Here is a 24,342-nt window from a genome sequence, read left to right on the forward strand (position 1 = left end):
CCATACTGACATGATAGCATCACGCAGTTGCTGCAGATTTGTCGGCTGCACATCCATGTTGAAAATCTCCCATTCCACCACATCCCAAAGTGCTCTATTGGATTGAAATTTGGTGACTGTGGAGGCCATTTGAGTACAGTGAACTCTTTGTCATGTTTAAGAAACCAGTCTGAGATGATTTGCACTTTATGACATGGTGTGTTATCCTGCTGGAAGTAGCCATCAGAAGATGGGTACACTGCGGTCATAAAGGGATGGACATGGTCAGAAACGATACTCAGGTAGGCTGTGGTGTTGACACAATGCTCAATTGGTACTAATGGGCCCAAAGTGTGCCTAGAAAATGTTGTCCACACCATTACACCACCACCACCACCACCAACCTGAACCATTGATACAAGGCACGATGGATCCATGCTTTCATGTTCATGTTGTTATACTATCCGAATGTCGCAGCAGAAATCGAGACTCATCAGACCAGGCAAGTTTTTCCAATCTTCGATTATCCAATTTTGATGAGCCTGTGTGAATTTTGTAGCCTCAGTTTCCTGTTCTTATCTGACAGGAGGTGCACCCGGTATGATCTTCTACTGCTGTAGCCCATCCGTTTCAAGGTTTGATGTGTTGTGCGTTCAGAGCTGCTCTTCTGCATACCTCAGTTGTAACGAGTGGTAATTTGAGTTACTGTTGCCTTTCTATCAGCTCAAACCAGTCTGGCCATTCTGATCAACAAGGCATTTGCACCCACAGAACTGCCACTAAGTCACTTAAGTCACTAAAGTCACTTAAATCAGCTTTCTTCCACATTCTGATGCTCGGTTTGAACTGCAGATCGACCTGACTGAGTTGCTGCCATGCGATTGGCTGAGTAGAAATTCTCATTAACGAGCAGTTGGACAGGTGTACCTAATAAAGTGTATATAGGTCAGTCAATTGGTTAAGTCCGCTTAAAATAACTGACAAAAATAATGTCCTTTGAAATAACCAAATGATTTGGCAAAGTCATCAATTGTTTGGAATGGAAGTCTTAAATCACACCGATCATGTCAACATTTGATGTTTTACTTCCTTGGTTTTAATAACCCTAGTAAAGTGAGATGTTTAGTCAAGTCCGTGTGTGATCTGCACTCCATGAGGCTGTATTTTTTGGAATGTGTTTTTATTAGTCTGTGTCAGCACAAGGTCTTGAACCTGTACTGAATGATGTGCTAATGCAAAAAATAATTTTCTGACATATATATTTAACCACTAAATACAACTTTCTTTCTGTCTATAGAGCAGCTAAACTTAAAGATCTTTGCCATTTTACCCCAGCAGCCAAACGTTTTAGAATCTCAGACAGTGTGATAAACATTTTTGTTCTTTTTATTATGTAATGTTACTACATACTGTTATAATAATAAAGATTAATTTTGACTAATATTAAAAATAAAAATTCTACTATTTTAATACCAAAGTAGTAATTAATGTGTCTGTTAACGTTATTTGGTTGAACTCAGCCAGAGTCATTTCTGCCAAACTGACATTTTTTGAGTATTTTACAAATTTAGACCTTCATGTTTAGGTCTTCTATGAATGTATTTTTGCAAGAACTAGGATGAGTATTATTCACATAGTAAATAATGTTCAGTTTCCTTGCTTCATAAAATCTATGGGTTTATGTGTCATCAGCAGTCTTGGGTATTATTTTGCTTTACCTGTAAATGTTTGGGTTTTTTGACTGCCAGTAGCCAATTAACCATTGCTAATCAGTGACCATGGTTTCAGATAAAATTCTATAAAATAAAATAATAATATTCTACTAAAGAAACAAAAAAAGTCATAAAAACATTATGGGTGAGTAAATTCACACTATTCTCCATTAACCATATAATGAGTTGATCGTTTTCACCAATAGAGGACGCTGTGAGCTGCTCTGGTTACTCCTTCGTGCAAAGCCACGAAGTACTGAAACTGGAAAAGCAGAGCCTCTCTATCCTCGATTATCAAAACAGTTTACTGGCTTCTCTTTATGTTATAGACTTATTTAATGCAAATTTGGCAAGTTTTTTGTTGATTATCACACTGCCCATTAAACAGTCACCACCAAATAGGTAAGTTACTTATCTGCCATTAGATAATTACTGCATGGATGATTATGGTTGTGACCCATTTCTAGCTTAAAATGAGAAAGATGCAGGGTAGTAGTTTAGTGTTGCAATGACAACCAGGTTTGTAATATTTCCGAACAAAGTTATGAATAAAAACAAAAAGTTATAAATAAAGTAATCATACAATAAATGTAAATTTATACTACATACAAACATATAAATAAATAATACAAACATTTTAAAGGTGCAGTAGATGATCTGCCAAAATACTATCAGTTAGCATAATAGCTTTGAAAACACAGTCCCTCCCATGCTGCCCAAAGCCATGCCTCCTGAAATCACGAAGCGCACCTTAAGGATGACAGCAGACAACCCACTAGATCACCCATTCGCCAATTAGAAAACTTTACGGTACTTCATAATACTACAATTCCTAGTATTATATCTAGCACGTTTTCAGTTGTGTAGTTAGCAAAACTTGTCATAATGTGCAATATTTTATGCGTGCAAGGATCGCTTGTCACACTCTCATGTGTGTTGTCCTAAAGTGACTACTGTATGCTTAGTGGTTGGCTGGCGGCATGCAGAAATGACACTTATTATTACTAAGCCATACGTATATGCTATTTCAGACTGAATATTCAGAGTAGCATGGTAAACAATATAGGGAGCGCGTCATAAATGAACCAGTGTGAAGTGAATATAAAACCTCATTAAAGCAGGCTAGGCAGAATAGCGCTGTTTACTAATGTTTTGTTGGTAAACTAAATAAAAATGTACATTATGCTGTAAAAGGTCACTTATGAAATTGAAAATAGTCACATCAATCGTTTGCCGGAATATTTCAGTGGCTGAACAACACTTCTGTGCATATAACCCATTCGTAATACAATACAATCTACATCATCTTTGTGTGGCTAAAATAGTTTTAAAACATAACACTACCTGTCTAACAGAAATACTTCAACCATGGTGTCTTCCTTCCCCCAGCATGGAAAAGTAACTCCAATATTGATTCAGGATTTTTGATTCAGAAAATTTGATTCAGCATTTGTTTTTACTGCTGTCACTCTCTTGTGTGCACGTGAATGCGGTGTGCGTGCACGCGCAAATGGCGGATCTGTCTGCTGGAAGAGGGGTGCGTAGATGTTCAAATCAACATTTTTTTTGACAGACAGTTTGGGCTTCTTTTCAGAATTATGGGACTTATCGGCCTGACAAATTTTAACTGGACGATTTTTTTAGTCTTATGCCTTACCCAGAATATAAAAATACATATAAATACATTTAGATCATTTACTTTAATCATTACTATTGGAATGTGAAGAGACTTTCAACCAGCACAAAATAAAATCACAACAATCACCTACAGCACCTTTAACTATTTTTTCTGTCTTTTTTTAATTCTTGCATAAGCCAAATTGCCCTATAAAATATTCTGGTGATCTGGTGCCACTATCCAACCCTTTTTCCTAACACTACTTTTTGGATAATATTACTGCGAGAGGGAGACTGTCTTACAAAATTCCCATGACCATGGAAAACCTGAACATAACACATTACAATTAAGATTTCCAGGCCTGGGATGTTTTTAGTGAGCATACAGTAATATCTTTTCTTGTTCTGCTATTCATATTAGCAATTCATGGGCTAGATGCTGGTTTCTGTAAGCGCTTGTGTAGAGTAAACTTACCCTCAAGCCACTATGATAACATCAGTCTCGTCTGTTGAGGGTATTATTAGAGATATCTCAATGTTGATTTCTACTTTGTTCAAAAAGTCATGGACATACAGAAATTCAGTGACGTTAAAGGAATAGTTCACACAAAATTGAAAATTCTGTTAAACACAAAAGAAGATATTTTGAAAAATGATAAAACCATTGACCACAGTATTGGTTTATCATACTATGGAAGTCAATGATTACAGGTTTGTAACATTTTTCTAAATATCTACTTTTGTTTTCAACGGAAAAAAGCTGGGCAGAGTAAATGGTGAGTAAATTTTCATTTTTGGGTGAACTAAGTTCCTCTGCTAATGTCATATAACACTGACTGTATCTTCAGCTGACAATGTTGCGATTGTAGTTTGTGTTTCCATCGTCTCGACGGAGCAACTCCACCTTTAGTACTTGAGCAAAAACATTTCAAATAATTTGATTTAGTACAATTGGGAGACATCCACTGTTATTATGTTATTTACCGTCCATACTAATCCGCAGCGGGCATGTAGAATGTAGGGCTCAGAGCTGTTATTAAGTATGCTTAGTACTGACATTCCTCTCCAAATCCCAGTACTTCTGGATGAGTCTCTGTCAAATTTCCAGCTCTGTTTCTTAAAAAAAAACAACTATCAGAGGCTTGTCTGCATTTGTCGTCACCCGTATGTTTCCTCAGAGAAGTCATTCAGCAGATTTCTCTCTATTTAACAGCCAGAAGCTTGAGTAAATGTGACCGGTGACCCAGTAATTCATATCCTCACACACACACACACACACACACACACACACACACACACACACACACACACACACACACACACACACACACACACACACACACACACACACACACGTATGGATGCATGTCATCTAAATCACTGCACTGCAACAGGTGGGTTGAAGACAGTGTGTGGATTGGGAATGAGTCCGATTTATGCTTGTAAATCAGAGTAAAGCCTCTCTGTAAAGCCTTCCTCCTCAACTGGTGCTTCATACTGTAGTTTCCAGACAAAAAAAAGTGTGTTCGCATTGCTGAACACAACAAACAACATCAGGCGAGGTCAGCCAGTTCAAGTAGATCTAATAAAACAGGAAGTGATTCAATTTCACTGCCAGTAAGTTGACTTTTAAACTTTTTTTTAATAAGTGCATGAAAAGTGCACAGGCCAATTATCTTTGGAGGAATTATCCTTGGAATTAAATCAGACCTTTTTTTATGTCTGTTTTTTCACTGTTGTTTTAGTGTTTTATTGCGCTTCGTTTTGCTTAAACCACTAACCTCTGTTTTGTAGCTCAATAGGATTATCTTCCATCACAGCAAAAAAACCAAAATGATTACTATGAGCCCAAAATGGTCTGGGTAGCATAAACCCCATATGATTGTAATTTACTTTTTTGCAGCCTGATCTCACAAGGAAATGTAACTATTTTACGTTTTGTGAGCTTAGTGTGTAATTCATGCGAATTTATACATGCAAACTTCACACAGAAACGCCAACTGACCCAGCCGAGGCTCGAACCAGCAACCTTCTTGCTGTAAGGCGAACGTGCTACCCACTGCGCCACCGTGCAGCCCAGAAAAAACATTAACAAAACAAATAAACAAACTTGACCTGGTAGGCTGGCATGAATCAGGACTGGAACAAGACAAGACTAGACTAGACTAGACTAGACTAGACTAGACTAGACTAGACAGGACAAGGCAATAAATGACAACGAACTGGCACAGGACAGCAGACCTGAGGAGACTATAAAGGAGAAATAATTAACAAACAGGTGAACTAAATAAAATAATAATTGATTAACAAGGAGGGTGGGACTAACCAATAGACAGAAGAGCACGAGACAAAGAAACAATACAAGCCATGTGGTCACGTTAAACGGGACTATAACATGCAGTCAGTTTGACGCAGGCGCACAAACAGCCTGAGCGCACCCAAGACAGCGCTCATACAAAGACAAAGACAGACAATGACAGAAAATGAGCGCTCGACCCGAGAAAACTTGAGTTGAGCACAACATACAAGACATAACAGGACTAGTGTCTGGACTCTGCCACCAAAACAAGAATTAAAAAGACTGAAGGACAGAATCCTGACACTGCTCTCTGTCCATCACATGTCTGCTGCTTTTCAAATATTCCTTATCTGTGTCCGTATTTATTTATCCTGCAATTATTTTTTCATGTAAAAATTATAGAACTTAAACATAATAATACTGAGGAACATGATGAAATCTTAGCCTCAAAAGGACATTTTTATTGAAAAAATCTGACAGCCAAACAGGCAAATAGAGTTGAAAGTTCTGTGTGTTTGTTTAGAGAGCTGAAGTAATGATCTGGGATTTTATGCTAACAGAATCAATTTTAATGTGTTTGCAGCGAAGAAAAGCCTTAAGTCGCTTTGCATTATTGACCTGGAATAATGAAACACAAAACCACTGCCACAAGAAACATTCCTCCGCCGTGTTTGTCTGAGCTCCAGTGAGTTTATGTCCAAAAACGTCTTTTCTGTGCACAAAACAGCAAGAGCTCTGAATGTTCTCCATGTTTCTCCTTAAGGCGTGATGTCTTGATATTCTCCTTTCCTTGACTGTCTGACGAGGTGAAGATGGTGTGACCTCCAGAAGGTGTGCAGGTCATAGAAAAAAACACACACACCATCTGGACACAGGTGACATACACCCTCATTACTACAAAATTACACACCACAAGACACACTCAAGTATGCAAAGAGAAGGCTGCTGTGCGCTGCATTGCAGAATAGGCCTGTTTTACATTTGTTTTTCTGTTCTGGTGGGTTTTAGAGAGAGTGAGAGTTTTTTTTCCCCCTCTAATTCTCTGATTTAGTTCTGGTTAGGTCGGAATAAGCCTCTCTGAGTGCTAGAAAGAAAGATAGAGAGACTGTGTCTGTCCATCAGAAAGTGATTGTAATTCTAAGCATTTTACAGCTTCTCTCACAGAGAGATTTCTTGGAAGGAATTCGTGCTGCTTATGAAAGAACAAAAAATGGGGTGAGTGGAAAGAGAAAAGAGAAAGTGTAAGAAGGAGAGAGAGAGAGGAGAGGAGGGAAATTTGTGCCAGTGTATATGACTCGCTGTCTGGGGGTGAGAGAGAAACACACACACACACACACACACACACACACACTTAAATACAGAGAAAACCCCCTTTTGCTAAAACATTCTCTCACACAAACACACATCTCTATTCAGAGACAGCTCCACAGCAGTGTTTCTCACTGACACACACATACACACATCATATTAACTGCTTTATTCTGCTCATGGCTTGTGATAGCGGACACCGGTGGAGACTCATCCAGCATTTCCTCCAGATGACCCTCCTGCTCGTCCTCCTCTGCCCACCCACAGAGCCTGCTCCCTGGGACAGCGACTCCAGCAGCGGCCCTGGAGAGGTAAGAAACGCTGACAAATGACAAATGATACCAGTGGCAGGACTACACAGAAAGCATGCAAATGTCTTTATAGGAAAACCACAGTTACCCAGAACAACGTTTCATAGTATGTTTGAGAATAAGTTCATGAGTTTAGACAGTATACTTTTAAAAATATATTTTTAAAGCTTATAATTCATATATGAATAATTTAGTATTAAGTTTACAGTTGAAATCAGAATTATTACATTTTTCTATGAATTGTTTTTTCTTTTTTAAATATTTCCCAAATGATGTTTAACAGAGTGAGGAAATTTTCACAGTATGTCTGATAATATTTTTTCTTCTAAAGAAACTCTTATTTGTTTTATTTCGGCTATAAATAAATAAAAGCAGTTTTTAATTTTTTAAAAACCATTTTAAGGTCAAAATTATTAGCCCCTTTAAGCTAATTTTTTTTTCCGATAGTGTATATAACAAACCATCGTTATACAATAACTTGCCTAATTACCCTAACCTGCCTAGTTAACCTGGTTAAGGCTTTAAATGTCACTTTAAGCTGTATAGAAGTGTCTTAAAAATATATAGTCAAATATTATTTACTGTCATCATGGCAAAGATAAAATAAATCAGTTATTAGAAATGAGTTATTAAAACTATTATATTTAGAAATGTGTTGAAACAAATCTTGTCTGTGTTAAACAGAAATTGGGGGAAAAATAAACAGGAGGTTAATTATTCAGGGGGGTTAATAATTCTGACTTCAAATGCATATAAAGTTAATTTATTTTAGTTTTGTTCAGTGCATCGTAATTCTTTTCGCCATCAAAGTATATACTGTAAATATGGTCACACTTCACAATAAGGTTTCATTAGTTTATGTATTTACTAACATGAACTAATTATGAACAACACTAGTACAGCATTTATTAATCATACTTAACAAGTTATTAATCATGAGTTAACATGAACTAACAATGAACAACTGTATTTTCATTACCTAATGATAATTAACATGAACAAATACTGTATAAATGTATTGTTCATTGTTTATTCATGATAGTAAATGCATTAACTAACATTAACTAATACAACCTTATTGTAAAGTGTTACCATATTAGATATACTTATGTAATGTAATGTTATGTAATGTAATGTGTTTTTATATAGCGCATTGAGTGTATGGCCATACACACAAAGCGCTTCATAATCATGAGGGGGTCTCCACAACACCACCAGTGTGTAGCATCCATTTGGAGGATGCAACGGCAGGCACAGGACAATGACGCCAGTGCACTTACCACATACCAGCTATGGGGGAGTAGAGATAATGCCAATTTGGTGGATTTGGGATGATTGGGAGGCCATGATCGAAGGGGCAGATTGAGGGACCTTGGCTAGGACACCGAAGTTACACCCCTACTCTTTAGAGAAGTGCCATGGGATTTTTATTGACCACAGAGAGTCAGGACCTCGATTTAACGTCTCATCCGAAAGACAGCGTCAAGATTATCATGTTGAAAAATGAATATTGTGGCTTTTACTTTAAATGCTAATAATATTCAGGCATAGTGCAATTATTACATTTTTATATTTATAAATTTTTATACAATTATATTATATTATATTATATTATATTATATTATTCATTCATTTTCTTGTCGGCTTAGTCCCTTTATTAATCCGGGGTCACCACAGCGTAATAAGCTACCAACTTATCCAGCACGTTTTTACGCAGCGGATGCCCTTCCAGCTGCAACCCATCTCTGGGAAACATCCGCACACACTCATTCACACTTGCACACTATGGACAATTTTGCCTACCCAATTCACCTGTACCTGTACCACTTTGGACTGTGGGGGAAACCGGAGCACCCGGAGGAAACCCACACGAACGCAGGGAGAACATGCAAACTCCACACAGAAACGCCAGCTGACCCAGCCGAGGCTCGAACCAGCGACCTTCTTGCTGTGAGGCGACAGCACTACCTACTGCGCTACTGCGTCGCCTATATTATATTATATTATATTATATTATATTATATTATATTATATTAATTTACTGTGAAGTTACACTAAAAACATGACACATTTTGAGTTGTAAATAAAATTGTAACCGGAATATGATTACAAATGTATTATTCCTTATGTGTTTGTTAGTTACTAGTAATTTTACGAGTGTTTCTACATCAAATTTTCAGTGTACAGTAAGAATTGGTGCAATTATTGGTGGAGTAATAATTCAGGGTGGCTAATAATTATGACTTCAACTTTACATTTCTGGAAAGTTTATAATAAAATATGTTAAAATGATGTAGAAATCTACACGTATGTTCAGTAAGCATATAATAATGTTAATGTATTTTTGGTAAATTAAAATATAAAATAAATCTCTAGTCTTAACTCCCTATAAAGTGAAGTATTCTAGTGCATACAGTTTCACAAAAAGCAAAAATGTAAGAGAATAGAAAAATATCTAGAATAAAATATCTGAAATTATTATTATTATTTATATTATTATTATAAATTCTTAACGTATTGTATTTGTGAGTGTTATGTGAGTTGCGTTATTTCTCACATACTACTGAGTCTAGTTAACACTGGAGGAGGCATTGATGGCCCTTGTAAAGATCGACTGGGGAATAAAGCATTGCAAAACTTCACAGTGTGGATTATTGGGGGCTCTGGGGTCAACTTTTGCCTACATTGTGGGGACCTAAAACATCCCTACAGGAGCTGTAAATTCCTAAATCACCTAGAATTGTGGGGATCAGCCAAAGGTCTCCAACAGAAAAATGGCTTAATAAACACACTAAATAACGTATTGATAACACTGTAAAAAAAATTCCAAAAGGTTTATGTGAGGTTTGGGGCGATAGAAAACACCATGAGCTCAAAATAAAAACAAAGAAGTCACTGGAAAGTCCCCATGCATGATAGAAAAACATACCTGTTATATGTGTGTTTGCTGTTGAGCATGAGGACACAAGGTAATATAATGATATAAGCATTAGACTGATGGAAATATCATGTTTTTATCATGTAAAAACATTCTAATTCTAAATACTAATAATGAAAATATCATAATAATTTCTGTGTTTTTTAAATTCAAATAACATCAAGAGGTTTTGGGCGACGTGGTGGATCAGTGGTTAGCACTGTCGCCTCACAGCAAGACCCAGTCTAGGTCAGTTGGCCTTTCTGTTTGGAGTTTGCGTGTTCTCCCCATGTTCATGTGGGTTTCCTCCAGGTGCTCTGGTTTCCCTCACAGTCCAAAGACATGCGATATAGGTGAATTGAATAAGCTAAATTGGCTGTAGTGTATGTGTGTGGATGAGTGTGTATGGATGTTTCCCAGTACTGGGTTTCAGCTGGAAGGGCATTCAATATGTAAAACATATGCTGGATAATTTGGTGGTTCATTCCGCTGTAGCGACCCCAGATGAAGAAAGGGACTAAGCCGTATGAAAATGAATGAATGAAAGAATCAAGAGGTTTTCAGGTCTGTTTAGGGTTTGGGTTTGATTTAAATGGAATAGGCTACAGTTTTGTATGATATAAACACAATATAAAGGTGTGTGTGCATGTGTGTTTGGTGGAAGCAGTTTTTTTCTAGCCAGGATTTTCTTAAACCAAGTCTGTTTCTTGTTGTAAATTTGACAAACTATAAGAAAAGAAGTGTTTGTGTGTATGTGTGTGGTTCTTGTATTCATCACATTGTGAGAACCAAATGCTCCCTTAAATATAGTAATACCCGTAATTTTTGACATTGTTAGGACTTTATTTTCTTCCATGAAGAAATTCTGCAAATGTAAAACTGCTGTTCTTATAGATTTTTTTGAGCTAACAATAGAGAGTTATTTGTGTATTGAAATATGCAGTTGATGGCTTGCAGTGCACGTTTGAATCATGTAACAATATGGCCCACTGTCTGACCATATGTGTGTGTATGTGTTTCTCATTACACTGTAAAAGCAACTGATGATGCTTTGAGTGAAAATGTTTTTAGGAAACAGCCTAAAATGAATCATTTTAGTAACAGTAAGTCTTATAAACAATCTCATTCCTTAGTAATTAATGTTATTTTCAGCCTTGATCCTTATTCAGATATCAGTGTGAGTGAATTGTATCTTTGATGTTTACTTGTTCATGTACTGATTCATGATGATTCATGTAAAAATGTAAGTGAAAATGAATCAGCACATATACGCTTGTGTGATTGCAAACTGGTTTCCTATAAATTCTATGGGATTAAAAGCATTTTAAAATACAGGCATACACATAACTCCGTGTGAGTCAAAATGGGGCTGTGTTTTGAGGAAAAAGACAGCAGTAACCTATTGAAGAGCTACATTTGTTTACTCTTTTTGATGAACTCTTGCCAGATAAGACAGCCGGCGCTGATTAATTTTCTGAAATCGAATCATCTTAGCTGTTCAATTTTGATTTTGATCTTTTTATTAATAAGATCTCAGGCAAACACTTCTACTGAGATTGTCTCCCATCTGAAGTGGGGAAATCTGTGCCTTCATCTGTGTGCTATAAGAACCTGAATGTGCTCTGCTTTGTGTGTATGTGTGTCGGTTTATAGGTTAATGTGGTTTACAAGGACACAACATTTTCCAATAGGTATGACCTAGTTGTACTCTATTAATATGGTTTACGAGGACACAGCATTTTCCAATAGGTATGACCTAGTTGTACTCCATTGATGTGGTTTATGAGGACACAATATTGTCCAATAGGTATGACCTAGTTGTACTCTATTAATGAGGTTTACAAGGAAACAACATTGTCCAGTAGGTAAGACCTAGTTGTACTTTCTTAATGTGGTTTACGAGGACACAACATCATCCAATAGGTATGACCTAGTTATACTCTATTAATGTGGTTTATAAGGACACAACATTGTCCAATAGGTTTTACCTAGTTGAACTCTATTAATGTGGGTTACGAGGAAACAACATTGTCCAATAGGTATGACCTAGTTGTACTTTCTTAATGTGGTTTACGAGGACACAACATCATCCAATAGGTATGACTTAGTTGAAATCTATTAATGTGGTTTACAAGGACACAACATTGTCCAATTGTGAGGACCTTGTATTCTATTAATATGTTTTACAAGGACATACCTTGTGTTCTCATAATTCAAAATGCTTAGAAATCATAATTAATTGGTTCTTTGACATTCAAAATTTGCCACAGATTTCCTATGAGGGTGCGGTTTAGGGGTAGGTTTACGGTAAGGTGATGTAATAAGCCTTTTTTACAATATAAAATACATTATGCCTATGGAGCATCCATGCATACTATATTTGTGTGTGTGCGGGCATGTGTGTGTGAGCAAATGTGTTTGCATGATCCAAATGTGTTTACATGATCCTTGTTTTCATCACCTCGTGTTTGTGTGTGCGTGCATTTGCCCTAATCATTATTTTGTGGTGCATTGTGGAGCATTCATCCTATTGTGGTGACCAAATACCTTACACTATGAGAATTTTTTATCTTCCCCATGTGGTGAACGACTCAAAAACCACCTAGAATGAAGTATTTTGCAAATGTAAAATGGCAGAATGATTTATCTGAGTGTTGGGTTTAAGGGTAGGGTTAGAGAAAGGGACACAATATTTAGTCTGTACAGTATAACAATTAATATTTGTCTCTGGAGATTCCCTATAAAACATGAATGTCCAAAATGTGTGTTTGTATGTGTATCTGCAGGGCTGTGAGGGTTTCCAGGTGGATGTGTGTGGTGTGTGTGCTGGAGACGGGAGCTCGTGTGAGCTGTTCAACGGGACAATCTTTCTCTCTGTGCTCTCGGTTAGATACCACAAGATCCTGGATATCCCCTCTGGAGCTCTGCGCATCAAAATACAGGAAACACACAAGACCAGGAACTATTTGGGTAATGGAACTGAATTCCTGCTAGCTCTTCTTCTTTTTTTACTTTACATAAGGCTAATTGCAATGTGATGTTCCTCCAGTTGGGTACAATTTAGTGGTCCATTAAGTGTTCAAGACATAAAACACTTAAATATTTTATCTAAACAGATGTTTTTACACTGCAAGTGAAGAATCAAACATAAAAATGCATGCACATCAATCTCAACTGGGTGCTTAGCCAAGCAAAAAGTACGCAAAAATGTATGAAAAGGCCAACACAGGCTCGTTCTGAAAACGTAGCTTTATATACATTTCTGGAGATCGCAAATTATGCAGCTAGTAGTACGTATGGCTGCATTTTGTCTTTAAAATAAACGATACGGGCGGTATGACACCGTTCCTTTTCACGCTTACCAGCTGACAGCTTACCTCCATGTGGGTGGCTTTTATGCTGTTACAAGTTTGTCTAGTAGCTCACCATGTACGTTGGCAGACTTAAGATGCAGAGAGGAGTTGACCAAAATGATTGTCCAGAGTTCGAGTCCAGCGAAGAATGGTTCCAGAAAGCAGGTAAGACAAAAACAGAAGCCAAAAAATTGAATAACAGTAAATAACAGGGTGAGAACGTAAGAATCAGACAAAGGCTTTGGATTGCTTTTTAAAACTGCTGGTTGGGTTTAGGGAAGTTGGTGGGCGGGTCAATCTGTGCTTTTGAAAATACAATTGGTTGGGTTTAGGGAAGGAGGAGGGTGGGTCAGTCGATCGGTCAGTCAGCCATTTAGTCAGTTAGTTGACAGCGGCCTCTGGTGGATTTACAGGAGAAGAGCAGACGCGAATGGCACTTGTGAGAGAAATTTAAAGTTGGAATCTCAAAAACCGTACACAGCGGCCTCTGGTGGATTCGCGAAAACAAAAACTGTAAAAACGTAGCTTCTGGGATGTATTTGGCGCTCTCCAGAAATGTATATAGTGGTATGTTTTCAGAATTAGCCTGGGTTGGAAAAGGCGGCAACACCAAAAGCTCCAACAGTATCAAATTTATTTACTGAAAAATGAAACTAAATGAAACTTTACACATTGTTTTTAAGTAGCTCATAAAAATAAAGCACTAAATTAGCAGTTGGTTGCTGATCATCTAGTTGTAGCATTCTAACATTCAACATATTTGACAATATAATGATTTTTTTTTAATGAATTGAATATAATAGCCTGTCCTACCTGACAAAATTCTTGTCATCGATCCCAGTTGTAAGAGCAACCAATTATTACTTGACTTCTAGTTGATAATTTGTAAAAGTGAATTTTTTGATCAATCATCTGTTGAACTACATCCCAGTCGTCACAAATACTGCAGAAGACCAATTGGAACCTGCATGGACCCGCAAGATTCTCACAGACATCAGTCAAGTTTGGGGAAAAATCATGGTTTGGAGTTACATTCAATTTGGGGTTGTATGAGAGATCTGCATAGTGGATGGCAACATCAACAGCCTGAGGTATCAAGACATTTGTGCTTCCCATTACATTACAAACCACAGGAGAGGGCAAATTCTTTAGCAGGATTGCTCTCCTCCTCATACTTCAGCCTCCACATCTAAGATCCTGAAAGGAAAGAAGGTCAAGGTGCTCCAGGATTGGCCAGCCCAGTCATCTGGGGTAAGATGAAGGAGGAGGCATTGAAGATGAATCCAAAGAATCTTGATGAACTCTGGGAGTCCTGCAAGAACGTTTTCTTTGCCATTCTTTGCCATTCAAGTTATTTCAGTTACTGCAGAGATGTATGGATGCAGTCCTCCAAGGTTATGGGAGACGTACACAATATTAACTCTTTTTCCACTGCACCATGACTTTATATTCTATACTGTACATTATTTCTGTTAAGTGGCAAGACTTTTGTCTAAGCAAAGTTAGACCTTGCTGTCCTAATAGAATAATAAAAAATCTAGGCATGATCATATTTTATTTTGGGGTCAGTAATTAAATTCACATTTGCCTTTCATATAAGCCACTTCTTATTCCAAATGATCAGTTAAAAGTCAAGTTATCATTTGTTGTTCCTAAAACTTGCATAGGTGACAAGACTTTTGTCAGGTAGATGCCAAAATAGGAATAATTTACATTAAAAGACATTAAAATATAAAATATATTGTATGTAAATTATTCCTATTTTGGCATCTATCATTTCACTCTTCAGTATTATAAATCATTGTAATTTGCTCATTTGGTGCTCAAGAAGCATTTAGTAGTAACATTTCTTTGAAAAAAAAGTTTAGTTTATATAAAAAACAGGGTTTTGACAGGACGCCAGACATTTTAAAATGTAATGTTTTTAATTGTAAATTTGAAATAATTTGGTTCTAGTCAGGCTTAATTAAGGCTTAATCTTAAATTTGTTAACAATTCTGATACAGCATAAAATGTATAAATTTGGAATAGTTTGTGTTTATTGGAAAACGTTTCAGAAAATTGCAGAAATCAGATTTTAAAATTGGATCTATTAGACCCAAATATGTCCCAATCAATGATAGTCGCAAAATTTTCATAAAATTGTATTTAAAAACATATCTTAAAACATTTAGTTTGACATTCTGAATGTAAAACACCTGTTTCCATCTTCATTAAGAGTACAAATGTATTCTTCAAAGAGCTATAACTCAAGGTGGCAGGTGGTTTTACATTGTTTCCATATATAGTCCAAATTTTGAGCTTGTAGAGCACTTTAGGATAGCAGAAAAAAACAACTTCCACATTCCTGCGGCCTGGCCTTTCCACTAGGGTTAATATGTGGTATGGAGCCACCAGGTGTCCTCCTTCCATCCATCATCATTTTCCCTCTCTTTTTCTTGAAGCTCTCAGCATGGCAACTGGTGAATCGGTGATAAATGGTGACTGGGTGATCGACAGGCCAGGACAATTTTACGCCGCGGGCACTCAGTTCACATACAAGAGACCCAATGAGATCCGCAGCAGAGCAGGAGAATCCATTACTGCACCTGGACCCACCAATCAGGAGCTGAACCTCTTTGTGAGAGACCACTCCTACTGTATGACATCACAGCGTAGGACACCCATCACTTAATTGGCACTAGTGAATGAGAAAAAAAATTCTCAATTTCATATGTAGATGTTCCACAAGTGTTTTGTTCAAATTTCAATAATGCATTTAAATGTTTTTTGATTATTGGTTAAAAGTGAACTTAATGGATAGAAACAGCTTTCTGGCAGTATGCTTTCAGTACAAAAAAAGCATGAAATATGGATTTAGGAGTCAGAAAGTACTTGTTTTTATGAGAACGTACACTTCTGATTAAGTTAATATGGACTGTGTGTATGGCCAGCCGATTGGAATGTTATCACTCGATTGAATGGGCATTATCATGGGTTATCAGCTGATATACAGTATATGGCCCAGTAGGGGCCTTCTGCACCTACTGGTAGGCTCGGAAGGCTGTTATTATCCACCCACATGGTTAATCAGCTATAGATCACAGATGGCTGCGGCCAGAAGTTAACGAGAATTATTTATATTCTTTATTAAATTTCCCATTAATTGTGTTTCATTAACATCTACCCCTACCCCAACCCTAAACCCAACCATCACAGTAATGTAAAAACTGATCTGGATCTGGAGTCTTTTCTATTAGTATAGCTGATTAACCATGGGAATAGATGATAACAGCATTCTGAGACTACCAGTAGGTGCAGAAGGCCTCTACTGGCCCATAGCTATCAGCTGATAATCAGTGATAACGGCCTTTCAATCGAGTGATAACATTCGAAGCTGGTGGTATGGCAGTGGATTGTTATTATTTAACTTAATTTTATTTTTTTTTCCAGGTGATTTACCAACAGCCTGATCCAGCCGTGTATTATGAATATATTCTACCCAAACACACCAACACTCATTCAGATGCATATTCTTACTCTAGCGTACTTCCTCTGGGTCAGTATTTCACCATACAGATACATGTACAGTACAGTATTGTTCAAATGTCTAGGGTCAAAGTGATGTTTACATTCTATTATATATTTTTAAAAGAAATATGTACTTTTACTCAAGAAGGAAATATTTAATTGATCAAATTTGTCGTTCATTAAAAACATTAATAACAATAATAATAATAATAATAATAATAATAGGACAGCATGGTAGCTGTCGCCTCACAGCAAGAAGGTTGCTGGTTCGAGTACCGGCTGGGCCAGTTGGCATTTCTGTGTGGAGTTTGCATGTTCTTGCAAGACATGCACTATAAGTGAAGTACATTAATCTATAGGCAGTTCATTCAATTGTGATGACCTCTGTAATACAGACTAAGTTGAAAGAAAAATGAATAAATTAATGTTTATCTATAATATTATAAAATAGAAAACTTGTGATATGTTTTATTCAAACAGACATTTTAATAAACAGAGACTATTACAAAATTAGGGTAAAAATATGGTAGTGAATTTTAAACAGTGGTAAATTATCAAGATACTTGTTAATATACATGTACAATATTTTATTGTTATGAATGTAAACCAATATGACTGTTTCAATTATGTTTAGCTGACTTGTACCTAATTAAACTACTAAAATACCACATTTTATGAAAAAAGGAAAAAAGAAAAAGAAATACATACAAAATATACACTTTTCAATTTAACAGTATATTCAGTACATTTAGAAATACACCATAAATTACACATACATATACTAAAACTGTCAGAAAAGTATATTTGGTTAAGCACAGTAAATACTTGTCATGTGCCATTTTATAAACATATTCAAGTTTAATTCAACTTTTTGGTGGAAAAACTTACAACAAATAATCAAATAAACAGTCACCTTTATCGATGATGTTAAATTCATTTATTAAAAAAATATTTTTTAGAAAATTAAAATTTTTATAATATTAATAAAATTTATTAGCAGATTAATAATATTGCCTTTAACTGTACCTGCATCAAAGATCTAGTAAATCTACTAAAAATCTTAATCAACCGTTCCTGTCTCATTCCCTCTTTCTCATCCTGCAGTAGAGAGTCATGGAATATTTCCTGATTCTGAGAACAGTGTTGGTGAAAACTCAGTGGGCAGCTTTCACCCTAACCAAGTACCATCAGACTCTGTAACCTCTGAACCAGCGCCTCTGTACAGCTGGATGGCAATGACCACAACACCCTGCAGTGCCACCTGTGGAACAGGTACTTCAGTTTTTAGTCTTTACGTCAATTTATTTTTTTTTAATCCATATGTGTTTGCAGTAAGGTTGAGCAATTAATCAAAAATGATTTCATGCACATTTTGTCAGTTCTGACAAATTTGCAACACAAAGTAGTAGCTGAGGACAAGTGTGATGTGCTCTGATTTTCTGGTTCTGGTCAAAATCCTGGCAGCAATGTTCTGGATGAGCTACAACTGTCTTGACTGTTTTTTTGGGAAGGCCAGTGAGGAGTCTATTACAGTAATCCACCCTGTTGCTGATAAAAGCATGAACAAGTTTCTCTAAGTCTTCATTGGAAACAAAGCATCTAATTCTTGCAATGTTTTTGAGATGATAGAATGCTGATTTACTTACTGCTTTAACATGACTACTGAAAATCCTATCTGACTCCAGAATCACACCAAGATTCTTGACCTTATTTTTTGTTGTTTGACCTCTAGAGCCAGGGTACACACTCACCTTGAGAACCTCATATCTGTTCCTAAATGAAATAACTTCAGTTTTCTCTTTGTTTAACTGAAGAAAGTTTTGGCACATCTAACTGTTAATTTCATCAATGCTGGTGTCAGTAGATCCGAGTGTCATCAGCATAGCTGTGGTAGGAGATTTGGTTCTTTCTCATTATTTGGCTCAGGGAGAGCATGTTAGGGGTGTCAAAATTGTTTCTTCAGTGCACTGCGATGCAGACGTGGACAATTTGTTATCGGTTCAGTAATAGATCATAACCGGTTAATACGTACTGGTGTTATTTATCTCATATGCGCTATGTCGCGATAGTTTACTGGATCCAGACATGAGCGCGTGTCTGCAGAAAGAGTTTTCTCCTCCGCGTCAATCATGGATCAGCTGTGATCGCAGCTGCTGTTTATTAGTGTTACTCATCGGTGAACAGCGCCAATCACAGCCCTTTCTGTTAAGAGCGTGACCAATCATAGGGGTGTAAGAACTTGCTCGACAACGCTCTGAAAGCGAGCGGGATATTTACATTTGCTTATTTGCTATAAATGAGAAATCAATTCGACGAGATATTGAATTGAACCAAATCGATGGCATGATAAACGTAAACGAACCGAACTGTGAGACCAGAGTAGGTTCACACCTCTAGAGCTTATACTGTAAGACACAGGTGTCAATTCCAATTCCTGGAGGGCCACATCTCTGCAGAGTTTAATTCCTACTCTGATCCAAATACCTTTCCAAATACCTTTTTCAAACAAGCCCGAAGGACTCAATCAGGTGCATTTAATTAGTGTTGTAGCTAAACTGTGCAGAGCCCTGGAACTGGAATTGACATCTGTGCTGTAAGATGTCATATTGTCACTTTATATTTACATTTAAAGCTTCTTTTGTGAAATTAGAATTAATCTTTAAAAGTCTGTTGTCTCATCATATTTTTTAAGCCATTACCCTAAAAATATGATTTTGGCAATACAGCCTTTAAATTTGCACAATTTACTAGACCGTCCGCGAAAGTGCACATATTTTCCAGAAAGCAGGAGAGCAAGGATTTTTTCACCGCACTGATTATGTTGTTTTTGAAACACATTTCTGAAGAAAAGTTGTTTTTGCTATCAGAAAGTTAGAAAGTTTTTGTAAGCAGGAAGTTGCTGGGCAACAGAGGCACGCATATTCAAAGGCAAGGGAATAAGCAGCAAAAACTGAAATGCATGTGGTGAATGTGGTAAATTTCTTATGGTAATTCAAGGTAGAAATACTCAGAACTCTTTTGTGTTTTGAAATTTTAATAAATTACAATATTAGAAATAAATATACACTATTACTATATTTAGAAAAAGTCAGTATATTAAACAAAGTTATTAAATTACATCTAAAAATGGTCAAAATGACTGACTAGTCATGTTCTAGTGTTAAGTTGTCTCTTAAAATCTTCCTAGAATGTGTCTCTGACAAATATAGAAAATAATACATTTTCAGTGTTTTTGGCCCTAAAACATATAAACACATTGTCACGTCTGATGAATGGTGTTCTGAATTTTAATAAAGTCACACAGACACACAAAACATTTACACATTCCAGGCCAATGCTGGGTTTTCATAATGTCTTCACTGTTTCGAAACTAAATCAAATCCAGAGTAAGCATACTTCTGTGCCTGGAAATAAAAGCAAACCAGATTGGTGTTCTCTCAGCAGCAGATGATGTGATTGTAATGACAGTGTTATGACGTGCTGTCTGTCTCTGTTTGTCTGTTTGTCAGGCAGTCGTCAGGTTCTGTTCGGCTGTGTGGAAAGGGCCACTCAGACCACTGTACTAGAGGATCTGTGCAGCTCCATCACTCATCCTGGCCCTCAGGTTGAAGAGTGTCAGTCACAGCCTTGTCCAGCTTTGTGAGTGAACAAAAATCTGAACAATTATTATCAGAAATGAAAAAAAAAACTTGGGGGAAAATGCTTTAAATTTAGTTCATGAAGGACTGGTTATACTTACAAGACTCTAACAAAATTACGGCAAAAAATGGTTGTGAATTCCAAAGAGTTAATATACATGAAGCCTTGTCCAGCTTTGAATGAACAAAACAAAATTATTAATTTCAGAAATAAAAAACACCTGAAAAAATGCTCTAAATTTAGTAGATGAAGGACTGGTTATACTTCTGAGACTCTTACAAAATTATGGTAAAAATGGTAGTGAATTGCACAGAATCATACCTGTCAACCCTCCCGTTTTTCCTGGGATTCTCCCGTATTTTCCAGTTCTATCCCGCTATCATCCCGTAAAGGTATTTTCCCGTATTTCTCCTGTATTTTCAGTCTTTCTCTGAAGGGTGGCAAATAAACATTAAAGAGCTGAGCCTTCCTATACGCAACCCATATCGCTGAACCACCAGGGGCCGCCCTTACTCTTAAATGTGAGTCTGTTCTGTGCTTTCGCTTTGTTTAGGCATGGAAACACTTTGAAATAAATATAAAAACGGCGGGATTCCCTTCCTTTTCATTACAGGTGCTGTCTCCCCTTCACATGCAATCCTCAAAACAGTCATATAGCGGTGCGTGACTGTCAGCTGACGCGCTTCATAGTGATAAATAGACGCTGTTTCCCAAACGGATTCTGTACACGCGATTTGAAGCGGAGCGAAAGTCTGGGTTTTGGGTGCGTGTTTAAACAGACACATGAACACACAATTAATAATAATAATATCTAAAGATGTCGATCGGAGGAATCCCTTATTATGGTTGGCATATCCCTTATTTTCACATCCCAATGTTGACAGATATGCAATGTTGACAGGTATACAGGTAATTTAAAAATAGTTGTAAATTAATATGACATAACTTGTCATATTAAAACCCAACTAATCCAGTAAAATCCCAATTTTTTAACTACAAAAAGAACATTTTCTGGGAGCATTGTGGAGTATAATCACTATTAATATAAGTCAGGTTAATTATATTTTATATATAGCACCAGATCAAAACTTCTTTTAATAAACAAGCTAAATAGCCGTGTGTAATATCTTATTTTCACAACGACATGTGATTTCTGTCTCTACATGGTCGGGCGATTACATATTTCTGCGTACAGTGGAGTTTTATACAGCCACTCTCCGCTGTATGGGAATGAGACTGCGCACCACATCTGACAGGACCAAAGACGCACGTGCACTTCTGTATATTATGCATAACCTACAGCAGCCAAAACAAAGGTAAATGATGTGTGAGAGCGTAATGCGATCGGTCGCAGCAGATAAAATGTGTACAGATGCGATGTTTAGTTTATTGGCGCGACCCGCGTGAGTGATGCATTCTTTGTTGCAAGTGCAGTCATTGTATTTCCAGTGTTTTGTGCTGCTGTTTCGCGTTCTACCCCATCTAGCGTCTCATCCAACCTGACCTCTCCCGGAAGCTCCGCGAGTGTCCCGTGATCCCCCAAAATGAGTTAAAATACTCGGAAATCATGGCGATGAAAGTCAATGCGCAAGACAACAGATGAAAGTTCTGTTTTGACAATATTACAAGTTCACTAAAAGCTGGCTGGAATTATTAGATAAATAAAACTTTATTTTTTAACATGAATATTTCATAATATAAATTCTTGTAATACACTCATTGCTATAAACAGTAGTTCATAGACCTCTTTAATTTTGGTAAAGAAGTATTAGATTTATAGGTGTGCATTTTAATTCTTATGCATCAAACATACTGTATGTTCCAAACTTGTTCTTGATTGAGTCATGTTGAATTCTTCTTTTATAATTTGCAATGATTTCAAATTCAAATTGTTATATTATTTTCTGTGGCGGTTCATTCCGCTGTGGCGACCCCTGATAAATGTGGGACTAAGCCAGAGTAAAATGAATGGATAAACTATTTTCTGTAAAGCTGCTTCTGGCCATGATGTCATGTTTACACCCGGTTATAAGATGGTTATAAGAGACGTGTTTAAGGATTATATGCTGCATCTTTCATTTATTCTCTATGGTAAAGCAAGATCTTCTCTTAAGGTTCATACTTAGAGGGAAAATGTACTCAAAGCATTATAAAGCTTGAAGCATTAGAATTGGTGCTCAGTATCAGCCAATCACCATGACAAGGAATCAGTACTCAATGTCAGCTGCAAAAATCCTGATCGGAGCATCCCTAGCTTTGACCCAACTTGGCTGTTAGAGCAGCAATACTCCCCCTGCCTGTACAAGACAGATCTTGGTAAGTCAGTAAATACACCCTTAAGAAAAAGAAGTATACTTAAGTAAAGGTCAAGTATAAAAGTATACTTTATTTGGTAAGTAATTAAGCCCAAGATACACTGCAGTGACAAAGCTGCACACTTTGTGGATAAAAAAAGATATAAAAATAAATGTTAATTTTTAGCTTGTACAGTTGTACAGTTCGAATAATTGTTGTTTTTTACTGCTGTCATTGAAAGAAACAAATTAACACCATGACTCCTTGTGTTGGTGTCAGTCTAAACAGCCATGCCGCACCACGCCACACATTTTCCACACAAAATCAGCCCAAAGAGTGCTCTTTTTGAACATATGATGATTGGAAAAACCTGAGTGTGGTTCCTAGATGGGAATCTGCTGTGATTTATGGATTTACATAACTGCAATAAGCTCACTGGCAGTGGAATAAAATACAGGGAATATAATTGTATTTCAATTAACAATATGAACAGCTGTTCACTTTGACTTTAGCCTATATAAGTTATGTTAAGAACATGGTGTTATCTGTTCTGACATACAGTGTGAAAGAAATTGTAACTTTGACAGTAAAATTACATTGTTTTGGTCTTGGTTGATCTTGTGTGTAAAAGATGTTCAAGCACTTGAAATTGGTGTTAACTGTATGCGTTTTGTAAATGAATTTATAAAACTCTCATAGCGATTGTAAAAAACTGTACATTTTTTAAATTAGATTTAAATATTTATTGTGTTACTTTATTTTAATTCTTACAAAAACAGTTTTAGTACATTTTAATGTAATCAAATATTCCCTGTGTGAACCTGATAAAGGTCTTAAATTGAAATGTTTCTAGTTTTTATATTTTTGAAATATTTTTGTGCAGATCCTCTTTGTGCTTTTTAATGGAACGTTTTTGATCTTGCACCTGTTTAGCACCTTTTGGATGTGCGTACTTTGAACTTTTCAATATAAAAAAAATACTTTGCCAGTGTAACAATAGTGAAACATTTTTAGAACTACATTGTTTTTAGTAAATATTTAAATTTATATATATTTGATATATATATATATATATATATATATATATATATATATATATATATATATATATATATATATATATATATATAAATAAAATATTTTTCAGTCTACTGTACTGCTGGCTTCCTAACAAGATCCCACCTTAAACCCTTATTTGGTAGTATAAATGTGAACATATAAAACATATGCTTGAGTGCTAGCAATATGTGTAAAAAATATTGAATTGGCTAAACAAATGTAAAACAACATTATTGTAAGTTAAACATTACTTCAAAACTTAAAGTAGAACAGTACTTCAACTAACAGCACAACTGAAGTGTAGACTAAAAAAACCAAGCAGTAGTGCATGCCTCCACATCTT

General features: G+C 36.4%; 1 protein-coding gene across 1 annotated transcript in view; it reads left to right on the plus strand.

Moving 5' to 3' along the window:
* The first annotated feature begins 6,953 nt into the window (after window positions 1-6,953).
* adamtsl7 (ADAMTS-like 7) overlaps window positions 6,954-24,342 on the plus strand; it is a 28,249-nt gene continuing 10,860 nt past the window's right edge. Inside the window, exons 1-6 of the mRNA XM_056481511.1 lie at window positions 6,954-7,226; window positions 12,930-13,113; window positions 15,941-16,116; window positions 16,929-17,034; window positions 18,111-18,278; window positions 20,516-20,645. Of these exons, the coding sequence (XP_056337486.1) occupies window positions 7,095-7,226; window positions 12,930-13,113; window positions 15,941-16,116; window positions 16,929-17,034; window positions 18,111-18,278; window positions 20,516-20,645 (896 nt within the window). The 5' untranslated portion in view covers window positions 6,954-7,094. The remainder of the gene's footprint in view (window positions 7,227-12,929; window positions 13,114-15,940; window positions 16,117-16,928; window positions 17,035-18,110; window positions 18,279-20,515; window positions 20,646-24,342) is intronic.

Source organism: Danio aesculapii, chromosome 1 (assembly GCF_903798145.1).
Source record: "Danio aesculapii chromosome 1, fDanAes4.1, whole genome shotgun sequence".
Taxonomy (NCBI): Eukaryota; Metazoa; Chordata; class Actinopteri; order Cypriniformes; family Danionidae; genus Danio; species Danio aesculapii.